The sequence below is a fragment of the Panicum virgatum genome, chromosome 2N (assembly GCF_016808335.1).
Source record: "Panicum virgatum strain AP13 chromosome 2N, P.virgatum_v5, whole genome shotgun sequence".
NCBI lineage: Eukaryota > Viridiplantae > Streptophyta > Magnoliopsida > Poales > Poaceae > Panicum > Panicum virgatum.
The window spans coordinates 19885097-19902285 of record NC_053146.1 but is presented as its reverse complement, the minus strand read 5'-3'; the positions used below and the strand labels follow the sequence as shown (position 1 = coordinate 19902285).

Below are 17189 nucleotides of genomic sequence, written 5' to 3'. Positions count from 1 at the left end.
TTAAAATTTTCACTGTAAAAATGCTAGATGAAATGATTCATGAGAAACACAAGGCGCATAAAAAGTAATGCCAAATGTAATGACCGTCAAAATCAAGCATCCACGTGAGAGCTCATACATTGTCATACTGAGTATGGCTACAAGAGAACACACATGGGGAGAGAGAGAGACCATGGCTAAACAGGGTTGAATGAGTACCGGCAGCACAACTGCGAGGGCCTGCTGAGAGTGCATCAGGCTCATTGTGGGTTTTGATATTTGAACGACTCAAGTTTGGTTTGTTTAAATATTTTATTTTAAAAGATATAATGGTACAATTATAATTAAATTTCAACTCTTGTTTGAACATGATGTTTTTTAGTCTTATAATTTGAAACAGCTCCACCGGTTTTCATTGTTTTAAGTAAAAATCCTATGGCCTAGATTTGCTTTAATATTTGTCTATTTTATTATTCTCCTGTTTTGTTTAATGCCCTCATGGGCCGATTTCTTACATGACTTGTCGGCCCATATTCTGCGGGTCTTCTTCTCAATGCGCCTCCACCACCGGCGATGAAGCTTTTTCCCGTTCACCTGTTTAGCCCTCTCCACCTTTCGTGGCCTTCCTTTTCCTGGCGGCGACGACTGGGCGAGCAGCAGCGCGCTACGCCCGTCTTCGCTGGGCCCTTCGCCGTTGACGAGCAGAGCACCCACCAGGTACGTCGACCCCTCCCGTCTCTTCCTGGTGTGTGAAACCTGAAACGAAGAACCCTAAACCCGAAGCTATTTGTATTCGGATCTGACCCAGTTATAAGCATATGCATGCATGTATTGTACACCAATGTTCTACACTGAGTCCGCCCCTCTCTCACTAGGTTCCAGTGATATATGCTCTTACCGGCTCCCAATTTGTGTGATTTGCAGGGTAATTTTGGACATGGCGTTCCTGCAGAAGGTTGGCAATCTTGTCAAGCGGTCCACGGGTGCCAGCTCGTCGCTCTACCAGGCGGTTCGATGCATGTCCTCCTCCAAGCTCTTCATAGGAGGTCCCGTGTTCTCCACTCCACACTGCTAACCCATTTCTCTTTGTTAGTTTTCCTGAATGGTTGGATGATTTTAGATTTGATTTTATTGCCACAGAATGGTTCAGATAATTGTACAAAACCATTGTTCTGCTGTGTTTTTCTTACTGATTTGCCATCCTTGCAGGAATCTCGTATGGCACAGATGAGCACAGCCTCAGGGATGCTTTTGCAAGCTATGGCCAAGTCATTGAAGGCACACGTCTTTCTTTTTTACATTTGTTCTCTTTCAGACTTATACAAAGATTTGCTCATGTTGTGTGAAAATAATGCGACATTACTCTTCAGCTAGGATAATAATGGACCGGGAAACCGGAAGATCGAGGGGGTTTGGTTTTGTGACATACACATCTACGGAGGAGGCAGCTGCTGCCATTACTGGCATGGATGGGAAGGTGTGTTGCCCTTAGTTTGTCAATCTGACTGGATTTAACATATCAAGTGACCATAAACCTTGTTGGTCATATGTGTTGGTTTGCTTTGCTTTTAATTTGTGATTAATGGTTAAGTATCATAGTGATCAGACTGTGCGTAGAAATGTGTGCACCGTATAAGGTGTATTTGCTTGGGATGGTTTGTCTCTATAAATGTAACAATGCAGTTTTTTTTTCTGAATCAGAAAATGTTATAACAAATTGATAGTTTGGGATGCGTAAAGATGGAGAATATAGGTCCAAATCGATGAATTGTTGATCTCCTTAATTTTATATAGATCCCATAGTTAACCTATATCTGCAACGATGAGCTGAAATCTGGTTTATACCCCACTATGCAGTATTAAAATATCATGTGGTTCAGAATAAGCTAACCGATTACTCAGCCAAATTGCGTTGTTGGTTTATTCCATGTTTCAGGGCCAGTTTGTGGTTGCTGTGATGATGTTATGCAACTTTTGATTCTCCTGCACCTGTCTCTTATTTTAAATGTCTTAGGATCTTCATTTGCAAACTTAATAATATAGTGTTCAGCCAAACACTTATATTTCTAAAAGCAGCTCTTCCAATATATTATGGAGTACCTCAATGCCAAATGGAACATACGGGTTTGCATTGGTGCTGCTGGGTCACATATGTACTTGTGATCTTGAAGTTCCATTTGATTTCGTAGACACCAATGCTATGTGTGGTGCATTTGGTTTTCTGATTTCATCTTAGAACTATTAGTTGATATTATAGTTTTTAACTTGCATGAGATCAAGAAATATAGAATAATTTCATATAATCAACCTTACTTTTATGATTGGTTGGTGACTTAATATTGCTCTTCTGGTTTGTTATATATAGTAAATTCCATGGTAGGTCCTTAAACTTGGACAAGCGTCTCATCTAGGTCTCTGAACTTGAGAAATAACCATCTATGCCGTTAAACTTGTATAAAGTGGGCCAGCAGATTTCCAAATCTCTGTTAATTTTAAATGAAATAGGAGAAAAAATCTTGGCTTATTCCAAATTATTGTTTTAACACACCATCATCAATCGAACTGATGAAAAGTTGATGTTTGTAATTTTAAGATAAATATTCAGTCCCTTCTTATAAGTTCTATCATCTCTCGTCTAATATTTCTGATTTTCTGATCAATTATTTTCTCAAATACAACTTAAGAAAAGTGAATGTGCCATGTCATCAAAACCTGTGACTTAAGCTGGAATCGTCCCTGCTTTGACACAGTATACCAGTGAAAGAATCGGATTTGCAACATATTTGAGCCTAATGTTCATGGGTCGAAGTGAGATCGTCATGCAAGTTTAGGGATTTATGGTGCATTTAAGGTTTTATACGTAAGATATGACAATGGTGTATTGTGGTTAGTGAACATGAAAATAAGCTAAATCTGTCAATTTGTTCTATTGGAAATGCTTACATATGGCAACAGGAGAATTTGTAACAGCTGAGGATCTAGGATAGCTACGGCACTACAAATAGGAAATAAGAAGTTATCTTCTATGTATCCCTGTCTGGGCCTGGCATAACTAGTAGTGAATTCAGTTATTTAGTGGTATATTAACTGAATTGGGAGGCTGTATTGCCTCTGGGCACGCATCATCAAGATGAAAAAAAAAACTGTTTTTAGGCATGCCACTAAGCAATCAAAGGAAAGTATAGAAACATTTAGCATTATTGTACCTATGTTTAAACTAGAAGCATATAATCACAATCAATAAACTAGCACTATTGCATTAGGTGAATAACCCTGCATCAGCCTGACAGTTGTCATAGGTGCCTTTAACTTGTGGGCCAACTTGTTTCTTAAATACAGTGCGTTAATAGTAGGGTTATTAAGAAAGATCGAGCCTTGCGAGGTACTTGAACTCAACTTGTTAATAGCTCGATTCAAGCTTGGTTTGACTGAAAAATGAGCCAAGCTAGAGCCTGCCATCAAGCTGATGAGTCATGAGTAAAGATGGCAATGGGTAAAATCCACACGGGTACCAACTTCACAAACCTGTACCCGCATGCTAAAATCCGTGCCCGCGCCCGCAACCCGTAACGGGTAGGAAACGACGCCCATACCCTCTACCCGCGGATACCCGCATGCCCGTGGATACCTGCATACCCGCATGCAGGAGCAGGATGAAGAGAACTGGCACTGGGCATGAGTGCCGCCGGCACGTGGCCTCATCACGAGTGTCGGGCGTGGCTTGCACGGGGCCTGGGCGTAGCCTTCAAGCGCCCGCCGGCGTGGGGGCCAGGGCGTGGCCGGCGTGGACGACATGGGCGCTCGCCGGCACGGGGGCCGCGGCACGGCCGGAGCGGGTGCTGCTGGCTAGGATGCCTGGGCGTGGCTGGCAAGGGCGTGGCCGGCGAGGAGGGGGAGAGGCGGCCAACGCGGGTGCAGGTCGGTGTGCGGCACTGACGGGGCCAACAAGATATCCATTGGGTTTAGAGTTGTACCCGCGCCCGTGCCTGCGGGCACTAACTTAGACCCGTATCCATGCCCACCGGGTCAGGTATCCGTGGGTACGTGGATATATTGTACCCATTGCCATCTTGAGTCATGAGCCCCGGTGAGTAGAGTTCGAGCCTCGAGCTATTCAATGAGCCTTGTTAATTTTCTCAATCCACGTTACACCGTGTTGGAATGCCGAGGCGTGCAGCTTTTCATAGTTCATACGCAGGATCATTCATGTGATGGTGGTGCAAGGTCTAAATATATCCCATGTGTTAGAAGATAATTTCCAAGTTTAGAAAAATATTCTTTAGGGAACAAGTTGTCTCATGCTCACCCTGTTCTCAAGGCGTCGCCTAGGCGTCCATGCGCCGTCCACCGATTTGCTCCTTGCTCGCCTAGGCGCCCGCCTTGCTCGCCTAGGCGTCCAGCCTCCCCACCTTGCTAGGCGTCCGCCTTACCGCCTTGAGAACAATGCATGCTCATTATCAATCAATTAAGCAGCAAGGAAAATAGTTCATTTCTAAAAGCTACGATGATTATTTGTTGTTCTATGCAAAAAGCATCTGAATTTATTTCATATACATGTCTATAGTCTTTTTTCCCTTTCAAATACCCTAGTTCCTTTCAAGTTATGCTGTCTGTTCATCCTCTGCACTGTAGCTACAATATTTTTGAAGGTTTTAGCAGGAAGTTTGGAAGATTTGAGTTTTTTGTTATTGCAAAAACTCCAGTGAAATTCCTAAGAAGCACATTATGCCAACTCCCAATATTTGTTTTTTTTTCTGAAAGGAAGTCAGAATACTTGTGAAGATCAGAAAACAGAGCTTGGAAATAGTGAGGTCATTGTGTTAGAGTATATTAGGCAACTCCGGATATGGTTAGTTTAGGATTGATTGTAATCCCTGGATAACCTTCCTTATCTCTAGGAGAGGTTACTTACCCTCCAAGCCATGTACTCTATATATACGCATAAGGGGCTCAATGCAATACATCGACCACATTATACGCATCCTACCTTTACTACATGGCATCAGACGCCTAGGTTACGAGATCCTAACCCTAGCCACACCGCCGCTTCCGCTGCACCCGCGTGCCCCCGGGGAGATCGAGATTGATCTCCGCCGGGGGCAGCGCCCTCCTAGGATGCGCCGCGGATCCCTCTGATCTGTGTCGCCGTAATTGTCAACAAGCAGCAGGAGGGCTGACCTCTACCATCGCCATGGCCGCGTCGCTCGTCGGCATCGCCATGGCCCCGCCTTGGGCCGCCGACACCTCTGCGTCGTCGTCCCTGGCCCCGCTCAGAGCTTCCCCGCCCCTTCCGCGCCTCAGGCCAGCCCCTCCTCCCAGCGCCGCCGCCGCACGGACTGCGCACCACACGCGTGCGCGAGGGGAGGAGCCAAGACCGCGCCGTCGCGCGGACGGGCCGCAGCCTCGCCGGTCGACGTCGCTGTTGGTCCGCCGCGTCGTGGGCTCCGCCCCACCGCCCTTCCCTCGCCGGCTGCCTCCTCTGTGCCATCGGCCGCTGCCGCCCTTCCTTCCCCAGCGCCGCCTCTCCTTCTCTAGAAGACGCGACTGCGGGGGCGGATTTTGGCCTGCTGTGCTGCTGTTGAACGGAGGAGAGCCGCTCGGTTTCCGATCTCCTCTGTTTTCTCTGTCCCGTGTTGACCACGTAGGGAAGCGATAAGGAGGAGAGAGGAATTCGCTACGTGCACCCGAGATTGTACCCGGAGGTCTCCTTGCTGCTGCTGTGTGATTTTTTAGGTTTTCCCGATTCGTTATCGGGTTTGTGTCGCCCTGCCGTTCGTCGCCGCTTCATCGTCGACACCCCCGAAGGACGAAGGTGTTGCTGTGCCCTTCCAGGCTGCAGCGACGACGTTCGTGATCAAGCCACCCTACCGGTGTCGTCGCCTTTTTAGGCTGTGGCGCCACTCGCCGCCGTCTTCGTCAAGCAGGCGCTCGATCCGCCTCCTTTGTAAAGTAGCTGGAAATTTGAGTGTAGAATATATCTGTGTAATGAACGTCAAAACCATAGCACCTTGTTCATCTGAGATATACATATGCTTTCTGGGAGTAGTGAAAGCTGGAGGAGAGACCTGGTAATTGAGGGTAAGGAGCAGACATCATCATTGGCATGGTAGCTGTGAAGTGCCTTAATTTTTTGGTAGTATATTATGCAATTGACTAACTGCTGTTCTGTGTGTTCTTTAATTCACTTAATTTTCATGTGATGAAATTGCACAGGATATCATTTTTCCTAATATTTTATGAGGTTAATTTGTCATCATGTAAGCTTCATCTGATTTGTTTAATTGTTTTGCTGCATCAGGATTTGCAGGGTCGGATAGTGAAGGTGACTTATGCTCATGACCGTGGTAGCCGTCTTGGTGGAGGTGGCGGTGGTGGATATGGTGGAGGCGGCTATGGCGGCGGTGGAGGATACAGTGGTGGTGGATATGGAAGAGGTGGTGGTGGGTATGGTGGAGGTTCATATGGTGGTAGTGGAGGCTACGGTGGTGGCGGATATAACAACGATGGTACGGCTGGCTCAGGGTACAACACTGGTGGAAGCTATGGTGTTTCTCAAGGTGGGCAAGGTGGTTATGGTGTTGATGCTGGTTACACTGGTGGCACTGGTGGATATAATGCTACTCCTAGCAATTACAGTGGCGATAGCTTCAATCAAGGGGGTGGCACAACTAGTGCATATGAAGGTGGGAACTATGGGCAAAGCAGTGACACCTTTGCAGACAACGCCTCCAACAATGCGGCTGTTGGCAAACTGGATGACTTGTTAAGTGATCTCAAAGTTGACGGTGCTGGCGAGGCTGAGGGAGAGGTCGAGGCTGAGGACATGAAAGCGGAAGGCCAAGATGACTTCAGCCAGGATGATTTGAAGGACGAAGATGAGCCTGACAAGGCCAACAAAAGTAGTTAAACTCGGCCCCACGCATGAGGCGAGAGTTAACTGGCTATGGGCCGCTCTCCAGGTAAATAAATCCAGTGCAGAGACTATCTCCTCCATGCAACTGAAGTCTAGAGTTCCGTGTCACAGCTACGTTCCACTTGTTGCTTGCTTGCGGTGTTTATGCTGGACTACTGGACTATGCTGGACTTTTTTGATGTGTCATGGACGCTTGCACTTGCTTCCGGATGTATGGACATTGCACTTGTTTCCGGATGTATGGACATTGCGCTTGTGCAGTTGTGTTGTGGATGCAATATATGAATTTCCAGAATTGAGGCGTCCAAAAACTGATGAACGTTTCTGATTTTGTGGACGACCAAGTGGAATTGCTTTTGAACCAGATAAAGGCGAGGGAGATCTTGCAATCTCAGCATAGGAGCGTTTGTCCTTCTTAGAGAGTACATGAACCCGTGGATGCTGAGTGCTAGTAGCATCTGCGATGAAAGAATTTGCAAGATGCATACCACGTTCGTTCCAAAGATTGAAAGCCAACTTAAAAACGGGATTGGAGACAATACCCAGCTTGTATACAAGAAGACCAACATCACGAGAAAACACTGTAAATTTGAACATCCAATCTTGAATTTCTACGACCGCAAATTCAGATGCTACTCCACCCAATATGGATTGAAGAATAAGGCCAACATTTTTCTCATCAATTTTCAACTTTGAGCGAGCAACGGAGGCAGTAAGCCAGAAACTATGATCATCATCAGGGAAAGGCGAGATCACTGGGGAACCAAGAAGTGATCGTATCTTATTGGAGAAAGCAATTCCCGGAGAGAAATTGAGAATAGAAGAATCCATGAGGAAGAAGAGGATCAGACGAGACGACCATCATGCAGAATCGCCGAGCAGAGGACAGAGACGAGCAGAGCCATCGCTGAGGTTGTTTGTGTGTTTGCGTCAGTTAGCCTGGCCCCTAGTGGTGGCTGTAGGTTGTATACTGCGAGGCCACGACGCTGCTATGGCATTGCCGGGTTGGTGATGGAGGCCATCTGGCGGGAGAGACCTTAAGTGGCCGGAATACCAGGCAATGGCTAGTGCGAGAAGGAGAGGCATGATGAGGCCCCGCTATGGCTGCTGTAGGATGAAGGAACACGAAGAATAAAGAAGATGAGAAGAAACAAAAAGACAGGACCAGATCTTCATTCGTAGTCCAACGGTTATATGATTCAAAAAGGGTACTAGACTAGGAGCGTCAATTAGTGGTTGTTAGGTGCACCTCCAACCCTCTTTAGTTCAAAATTTTATACTAATTTTTCAAAATTTAGTTCAAATTTTGAATAAAGCTAATTGCATGCCCATAAAAGAACCCTCTTTTATTTCATTGTCATCTAATTCAGTTTACACTTGGGCTAACTTAAAGCAGAAATTTCATGATTATTTTTTTACTTGTGAACCTGAATTGAAATTTTCACATCTTACATCGGTTAAACAGAAAGTGCATGAAAGTGCTTCTGAATATATTAGACGGTTTTGAGATACTAGAAATCGATGCTATAGTTTGATATTTTCTGATAGAGATTTATCTGATCTAACTTTTTCTAGTTTACTTAATTTTCATAAAGAAAAGCTAGATGGAAAAGAATTTCTAGATGTTAGTCAAGTTTTGGAAAAGGCTCTGGCTAATGAAAGCTGAGTTAAAGAAGCTAGAAATTCACAAAAAGTCCAATGAAAAGTCTAATCATCTTGTTTATGCACTTGGTTGCAATTCAAATGGTTCGGACGATGAGGATAAAGATGTTTGCGATGCTGAGTTTGTACGGCCCTCCTGTGATAAACCTTGCACTTATGGTTCTCTCAAGCCGATTCATAAAAAACAGCAAGATAACGTGAAATTTACTTTTGATGTGTCCAAATGTGATCGTATATCTGATGAATTATTGAGCTTAGGACACATTAAATTGTCCCATGGTATCCCGCCACTTGATGAGTTGAAGTAGCATGCTTACTGCAAATGGCATATTTCATTCTCTCATACAACTAATGATTGCAATGTATTTCGGAGACAAATTCAATCGGCCATTAATGAAGGTCGATTGGTTGTTCCACAGATGTAAATTGATCAGAATCTCTTGCCAGTACATGCTATTGAGTTGCAAAATCCCAAAATATTAATTCAGCCGAGTCAAGCCGAATCAACAAAGGAGAAAAAAAAGATCTGATCCTTTGAAACAGGACAAGTGTCACACCCTAAAATTTCAATTTTGGAATGTGAATATATTTTCAAATATAATTATCCATCTTTTGAATATTTCAAAAAAATTTCCAAAATTTTCTAAGCTTTTTATCTATTTTCTATGAATTTATTTTGATTTCTGGGCATAAAAAATCCTTTTTCCTTTTTCTTTTACTTTTTTTTTTCTTTTTCAGTTTTCCTACCGAACCTGTGCCGCTGGCCCGTTAAAAGAGACTTACAATGATTAAAATGTCTATAGAGATACGCAGCTACAACTGAAAATGATGGTTCCACACTTCACAAGCAATCGACCGGGGGTTGCATGCGCCTAGAACTAACGTCTTCAATAGACTTCAAGCAACTTTCTCTTCACTGAGCAGTGTGGTTATAGTAAGGGTGAGCACATGTCGTACTCAACAAGTATATTAAGAAATAGATGACATACAAGGTTAAATCAAGAATAAAGTCTGGCTAAATAAGAGATAAGAATTTTAATTAACAGTTAAGCATTAACAACCTATTTAGTAGTATGTATGTAACCATTCCACATTTATGAAAAAAAATTGATAACTGAAATAAATAAGCTTTGGAACAATTAAGCATCTGAATTAAACAATGATTTCAATTAAGTAGACATGTGAGGGTCCGAGCCGATCTTGACCGTGAGCACGATTGATATACCAATTTTCACTCTACAGAGGTTGCACACTTTCACCACAAGTCGCGTAAAAGTTCAAAAGAACTTTGTAACCAACCACGCATGTGCTGATCAGGCACAATACCACACTTCCGAGGTGTGATTGCATAGGACGCTACAAAGGGCTTTACAAATACTCTCTAACTAGTAGTAGCCCGCTGAGGTTTCAGCAGCTGGGCGACTGTATCTCCCCCAAGGCGTGACAAAAACCAAACAAATGTACCACCACTACAAGAGATTTGATTTTAGGTGATGTTTTATTTATGTCGCAGAAATGGTTATTTTCGTTATGTTTTGTATTTTGTGACATTCGGTTGACGAAAATAGGTTCGTCGACTAATGTGAGTCATAAAAGGTATACTGTGAGGAAAACATGTTTTTTTTTGTCACAAATTTTGTGACCATCATTATGATGTCACTGATTTGTGACATTTGCTTTTCATCATTACCGAGTCTGAAAAACGTCACGAATTGGCATTGAGCCCGTGCAGCCCAACCCAAGCCCTGTGTTTGTGACGAAAATAAACATCATAAAATTCAACATTAATTGAAGCCAGTTGACATGGATAATGACAGCGCTCATGATGACGTGTCTGCTAACATAGACGTTGACTTTTAATTCAGGGCACATTTATTAATTGGGCCAATTTAGAAGTGGGCCACTTTTTGGCCCAAATTTTCACCCCAAATTTTCATTATAAGAAATAAGTTTTGATCCATCTCAGCATATACATACAATAGCACAAGTAAAACTCGGCGTGAAATGATAGTCTAACTTAAGTTTTAATCTAGCACAAAATCCTACAATAATAAAAGATCATCTTTGTTCCTTGCATATGATCCTCAGCCTGAAAAGAGCACATTACCAAAATGTCAAATACTTTCAATCGGCAATATTTGCAATAAAAAGAATTGTAAATCCAATGGATATGATATCAACTTTACATGATAGAACTCACTGGCAGATGCCATATGCTTATCATAGTAATGACAAAATCATAGGCAAAAGGACATGCTCAGAATGGCATGACAAAATCATAGGCAAATCGACATATGCTCAGAATAGCAATGGGCTCATGATAAGTCAATAGTAATAGAAGCATCTTCAGGTTCATCCAGTCGAGGTGAGGGGCGAGAGGGAGAGACCTGACAGCACGCTCCCACCGTCCTGGCCCCGCTGGATTTGAGAGAGGGAGCGTTGGAACGAAAATGGAAGAGAGATCCCATCGCGCTCACCTGGACGCCGCGGAGCTCGCGCTGTTTCTTCAAAGCTTCGATATGGAACTGAACAACCACTGCAAATAAGTACACATTTTCAAGGAAATTTATAAGTACAGATGCTTTGGCACATTCAGAGAATCAAGTAGGCATGTGGTTAGCAAAAAAGGAACATCTTGAACCATTGTATCAGCATGGTATAAATGGCAAGACAAATCGCTGTTTTACAGTTTATCAGGAAGGAAACAATATATTATTGAAACTAATTATAGAAGCAGTGGTGTAGTGCAGAAAATTAACTAGTCACATTATAGCATATTAGTCACATCAAGTATGCTTGCAGTACTAGCAGAGGGTTTGCACATTTCATAGAACATTTGGGGTGCAAGGGATAAGGACGTTAGCAGGAATGGAAAACAAGCAGGAGACCTAAATCCATAGAAATGCATCACAATCAATGAACATATGGAGAAATTGACAACAATCCAGCACAGGAAAGGATGGGGTGCTAAGTGTTAACAAAAGCATATGAGCACACTTCAGCCGTTTGATATGCACACTGTGTAAGGCAACTAATTCTCCCACCTAAACCATAATGATGGATGTCCTAATCCAGACAACAGATAGATTAATAATCAACAAAAGCATGCATGTCCTCCGCTTTGTGCGCTTGATGGATATACTGAGCAAGCAACGGATTCCACCAAAAGCAGTGCAATAAAAAACAAAGGGGGTGCGAAACTTACCTCAAGTGAACCACATCCAGCGCGTGCTGCTTCTGCTTGTCGATCCAAACCCAGGTCTAACGGAGTTCGCCTGAAGCTGCTTCATATGCAGTACTGCTTGAATACCAGCTCTTCCAAACTTTTCTGCAAAAATAGCAGTACATGTGATGGAGAAGCCGGGCACGAATTTGCAGGCCTGAAGCTGAGCCAGGTGCCCGGCTCTTGCCATCCTGCCCAGTGCGGCCGTCGTAGGGTCGGTCAAGCTGCCAGCCACGGCAGGGCGTGGCACAGCCGCCGGAGCAAGGCAGCCAGCCGAGACCCTGGCATCACCCCGGTGCGAGCTCGAGCGTGAGCATGGCCGAGGCCACGCCAGCGGGACTCGCGGAGCTGGGAGCGGGTGAAGGGGGATTCGTACCTGTGGCGCCGACGAGGCCGCGGCGAGCGACGAAGAGGGCGAGCGGGGAGATCCTGGAAGCGGGCGAAGGTGGATTCGTACCTGCGGCGTTGGCAAGGCCGCGGCGAGCGACGAGGAGGGTGAGCAGGGAGGTTCTGGGAGCGGGCGGAGGGGGATTAGTACCTGCGGCGCCGGCGAGGCTGCGGCGAGCGAAGAGGAGGGCGAGCGGGGAGGAGAAGGATCGCCGGAGAGGTCGATCCGCGAGGTGGCGGCGGCCATGAGTGTGGGAGCGAAACCCTAGCCCCGGGTGTCGGGGAGGAGATGGTGGTGCGGAGCGAGCTGGCGGCGCTAAGGGGAGGGGATGCAAGGGCGGGGCAGTGCGGTAGTTTTGGGCCAAGTGAAGGCCGGAGCGGCCCGGTCTTTTTGTGTTATAATTAATAGTTGGAGATAGCTAACTAGTGACGTTGGTTTTTCTCAAAAAAATAAAAAAGTGACGTTGGTTAAGAAATTGCGTCACCTATTAGTTCCAGCATTGGTGCAATAGTTAGGTACGCGTCTATGGTCCCGTAGACCACAGTTCGAGCTCCTTAGAGCACCTCCTGTGTTGCCGGAAAAGCAAATCGTGGGAGTGTGAACTACACCATAAACACTAGAGACATCGAACTATGGTTGTCAGAAGAGAGAGCACATTTTGAGGAAGTGTCGAGCCAAAACGAATTAAATAATACTATCGCCGGCATATGACTGTTTGCTCTGTACACCCGTCCATACATGCGAGAGAGAAACGGAGGCACGAAGCTCTATACGTGGGTCCTAGCAGCGATGTCCACACTAGAGGAATTGAACGCTGCTAGTGTTCGACTTTTGTGTCTGACATGGTTCGACTACTAAACTAGAGCTGCCCTAGCTAAGGCTTTACTTTTTTAAAAAAATAAAAACGCAAGAATTATTAGTATAATAAATGAAATGTAAGCAATAGTCACACACATGACTGCAGCGCAGTGGTAAGATGCATGCGCTCCTTTGGTCTGCTTTTGACTTGTGCACCCACTTCTCAATTCATAGAAAACAAATTTTATGTCGAATCAATATTGTCAGTTTGTCATAAATTTGTGACGTCTATCGATTAGCATTTGTGACGACATAAAATTTGTCGTAATGTAGAATAGCAAATATTTGTGACGATTTCAAGTTTATATTAGTGACGGACAACTCATTTTTGTCACTAAATTATACTGCCCAATAGAAAACGTCACAAAACAAACTGCCGTAACGACGAATAGCCTCGATGTCACAAGATATTCGTCACAAAAGGTCATATTTGTTGTAGTGCACTCTTGAATCCAGGCACCCCTTGCACCTTTCGCTAAGCTACTAACAAGTTAGAGAAATCTAATTAATCAGCCAAGATCAGAGTCATATAGTCCTTGTGGTTGCGTTGTTTCCCGGGTGGTTCTCCATGGTTGATTTTAATTAAGTTCACCAATTCATCATATTGTTCCAAAAGAGTATTGCATTAAAATCTCATGTCTCAAGTTCATTCTTGTAAACCACCCATAACCATTGTTCAGCAACTAAGCAATCTACCCAAAAGATTTTATAAAAGTAACCCGGCAATTCAAGGACATGGATAATCAATAAGGATAATAAGTACCCATCAATTTAATGCATGCAAGCGAATAATAAAGTTATTAGAACAGAAACATGATCAAGGAATATACTTGTCTTAAATCCAGATAATAACTGCTCAGAGTCTTCAAATATTGTTCTTGCATCCCTATCTTTATCTTCACAGCTCTAGAATTGCGTTCCTTCTACTTGCAACAAGTATCGGGCACGCATACAAGAAACAAGCAAAACAAACACAACTAAGAACAGAGCATCAAACAAAAGAAAAGCACAAAGAAGGACAAGGCTCGAAGCTACGATCGCGAGAATACAAGAAACACTAAAAACAAAGCTATGGTTAAAGAGATACAACTATCAAAAGATTTATGTTATATAAAAAAAACTATAAGCTAGATTTATTTTACTTAAGAAAACACATGAAAAGGGATATATCTAATTAGCTCAATTTAATTTATATTTGTAAAAATGTGATAAACTTAGTCAAGTTATATTATCAAGTGTCAATATAAATTAAACATGTTAACTATATTTAACTAGCAAGTAAAATAAAACTGTGAGAGCAACTAGCGTACAACTTTATAATTCGTGGTTTGAACTAAACAAATTATTTAAAAGACACATTTATATTGATATTAATCAATTTAACAATGATTATAAAAACCAGTGTAGAGCTCTAATTAGCTTTTAATTAGAAAAGCTAGTTGAAATAGATATTAATCAAATTAATTTTAAATTTAATTATAAAACCCAAACTATGGTAAAACAACACTACTAAACTATAGCTCACGCTAAAACAAAGCTAACAGAATAAGAACGGATCTGAAACAAAACTAGACAAGGTTTGTTGGGATTCTCACCGAGATACTACCGAGAAAAGCACAAGTTGGAGCAGATTAGCGGTGGCAGCATCGTGGGCGGCGACGTCCGGCCATGAAGGGGCGACAAAGACCGGCAAAACGGGTTCGGCTCGACAAGGGGTCGTCATGGTGGTGCTGGGTCCAGTGGCCCCACGGACGCGGTGAATTCACGACGAGCACCGGTTGACAGCCGGCTCCGACATCCTCCCGTCGAGCCCTTCCGGCAGCGGTGCCTAGTGCAAGCGAGGGGAGCACGCGTGCGGTAGATGGGAAGCAGGGCAGGGCGTGGGCCCGAGGACATCTGCCCTAGACAAGTTTGCTGTGGGCCCTCGGCCTCGACGCTACAAAAGGGCACGCTAAGATGGCGGTGCTGCGTAGGGCTGCGTGGAGGCAGGGAAAGCAAGAGCAGCAAGGGGCACGAGACTCGGCGCTCGGCTCCAGCAGCAGTGCTGCTTCCTTGCGCCAGGTCTTGGCGACGGCGTGCCGCGCGAGAATAGGGCATGTGGGGCGAGTGACAAAGGCGAGCAAAAGTCAGCGGCGGTGCACGAGCGTGCTCAGGTCTAGGGCAAGAAGAAAAGTTGGCTTGAGGGACCTGGTCGCGCGAAGGAAAAGGGGAGGCGGGCGTAACCCGGGTCGGACCTAGGCGTCCATGCTTGCGGGTCCAGGACGTGGCGCGCGGCAGAGTCCGCCTCGAGCTCGGCTTGGGCGGTAGAGAGGGAGGAAGGGAATGACGGGTGGGGCGGGGGAAAGAAAAAGAAAAAGAGGCGCGGGTGGGCTGGACTGGGCCGAAAGAAGAAAGGAAGGGGGAAGGATTGGGCCGGTGGGGAAGAACAAAAAAGGAGGCCGGCGGCCCAGGTTCGGTAGGAAAACTGAAAAAGAAAAAGAAAAGGCCCCGGGCGTCCGTGCCTGCGGGCCTAGGACGCGGCGCGCGGCAGAGTCTGCCTCGAGCTCGGCTCGGGCGGTAGAGAGGGAGGAAGGGGATGACGGGCGGGCCCCGCCTGTTAGGGAGAGGGGAAAGAAAAAGAAAAAGAGGCGCGGGTGGGTTGGACTGGTGTAAGTGCATCTAGGCCCTAATGGATTTTGGTGAGTTGATTGACAACATGATTAAAGGACTAACGATTTTATTGAAGTTGTCATGAGTAGGGATTTATTTGCAAATCAATTATTGAAAGACAAGCATGTTGTGAAGGAAAATATTGTTGAAAGACAAGCATGTTGTGAAGAGAAACAAGAAACAAGTGTTCATGTAATGACAACAAGCAGTTTCTATATTTGGCTTGGCATAGATTGAAAAGTGTATGATCGAAAGAATGTTTGCAAAGCAAGACATGTTTATGAGCTTATTTCTTATTTAAGTCATTGATGCTTGGTGGAAGATTGAGATATGAGATATTACTTATGAGATCAAGCTCAAGCAATCAAAGAGAAAGTTCGAATGGAATTCATTGTTGATGTGCAAAGCTTAACTCAATGAGGCAAGGGTAAGTGATGAAGAAACCAACCGAGATGACTTGTGCGAGGGACTAAGTAAGTTTTGGTGAAACGACGGCTTACCATGTGCGAATTGCTAGGGTGAAGTTGCTAGTATCCGTTGGGTTTTAGAAGTATCATATCTAAGCCTTGTAGGGTGAAGCAATGCAATGCATCAAATTTATAATGGAGTGACTTTGATTCAAGGACATATTTTCCTAAGAGATGGAATTCTTAAGTCGCTAGGTCAAGTATGGATTTGCTCAAGAAAAGAGAATGCAATGTTGAAATCCCAAAGATTGACAAAGTCAAAGTATGACACGACTGAAGTAATTCAGGGCTCAAGTAATTGAATTGTGTTTTATATTTAATCTTGAGTATATATATGACGTACTATCAAGAGAAATGCAACATTGATTATCTGACTTGGTCAAAAGTGCTCATAGATCACCCAAGTGAGGATCCTGAGAGAAAACCTCTGAGAACTAACTTAGAAATTCTTGGATGATCAAGTCTTGACTTGATGGACCAAGAGAAGTCTTTTAACAGTGGTTTGGGGTTCTCTGGCCCTGACTGGTCTGGGAAGTAACGGTTAGTTTTAGCCAGACTGGTCTGACCGGTCTAGTCTGACAATCTCAACGGCTAGTTTTTGAGTGGTGGGTATTTATACCCCTTGGCCCTCTCTTGCGGGGGATGTTGGTTCCTTGGTTATTCCTGAGCTTCTTGAGGCAATTTCTTGACCAGCTAGCTCTCCCCAACACTATTTGTGAGTTGTGCTATATAGATTGCATATCATTCGATTGGGTTGAAAGATTGAGTGTATGTGAGCAAAGTGATTATTGTGAGAGCTGCATTTCGAGCAACTAGAGCAACCATAGCTTGAGCACTCTTGGTTTCGTCAAATATTCAATTTGTATTTGTTACTCTTGTAGGTGAGCCTTCTAGACGGCTAGGCGTCGCCGATTAGCTCCCGACGGTGTGGTGAGTAGTGACAAGTCTGTGAGGGCGTGATCTTGCCCCCTTGGTGGAAAGGATCAAGATAGTGGAAAGGAGGAGTGGTTGAAAAAGACCCAATTCAAGGGATCGAGTTGCAAGAGACTC

At 44.5% G+C, this 17189-nt stretch overlaps 1 protein-coding gene and 1 long non-coding RNA gene across 2 annotated transcripts; one reads left to right on the top strand and one right to left on the bottom strand.

Annotated features, from left to right (window-relative positions):
- Positions 1 to 517: 517 nt before the first annotated feature.
- LOC120659965 (glycine-rich RNA-binding protein 2, mitochondrial-like) lies at positions 518 to 7187 on the top strand. Its single transcript, XM_039938266.1, has 5 exons — positions 518 to 696; positions 904 to 1025; positions 1189 to 1257; positions 1350 to 1456; positions 6278 to 7187. The coding sequence occupies exons 2-5, from the start codon at positions 917 to 919 to the stop codon at positions 6884 to 6886; spliced, it is 894 nt and encodes a 297-aa protein (XP_039794200.1). The 5' UTR covers positions 518 to 696; positions 904 to 916; the 3' UTR covers positions 6887 to 7187.
- A 3238-nt stretch (positions 7188 to 10425) lies between these two features.
- Positions 10426 to 12536, bottom strand: LOC120659964. Its single transcript, XR_005669296.1, has 4 exons — positions 12154 to 12536; positions 11760 to 11882; positions 11032 to 11090; positions 10426 to 10643 (listed from the first exon to the last, which is right to left on the bottom strand). It is a non-coding gene; the product is annotated as an uncharacterized LOC120659964 (long non-coding RNA).
- Between the last annotated feature and the right edge of the window lie 4653 nt (positions 12537 to 17189).

What these genes read in the sequence shown, in the direction of transcription:
- LOC120659965 (XM_039938266.1), top strand. Translation starts at nt 917, where the DNA reads ATGGCGTTCCTGCAGAAGGTTGGCAATCTTGTCAAGCGGTCCACGGGT. An exon ending in CTATGGCCAAGTCATTGAAG is followed by an intron (nt 1,258 to 1,349) that starts GCACACGTCTTT and finishes ATTACTCTTCAG; the next exon opens with CTAGGATAATAATGGACCGG. An exon ending in TTACTGGCATGGATGGGAAG is followed by an intron (nt 1,457 to 6,277) that starts GTGTGTTGCCCT and finishes TTGCTGCATCAG; the next exon opens with GATTTGCAGGGTCGGATAGT.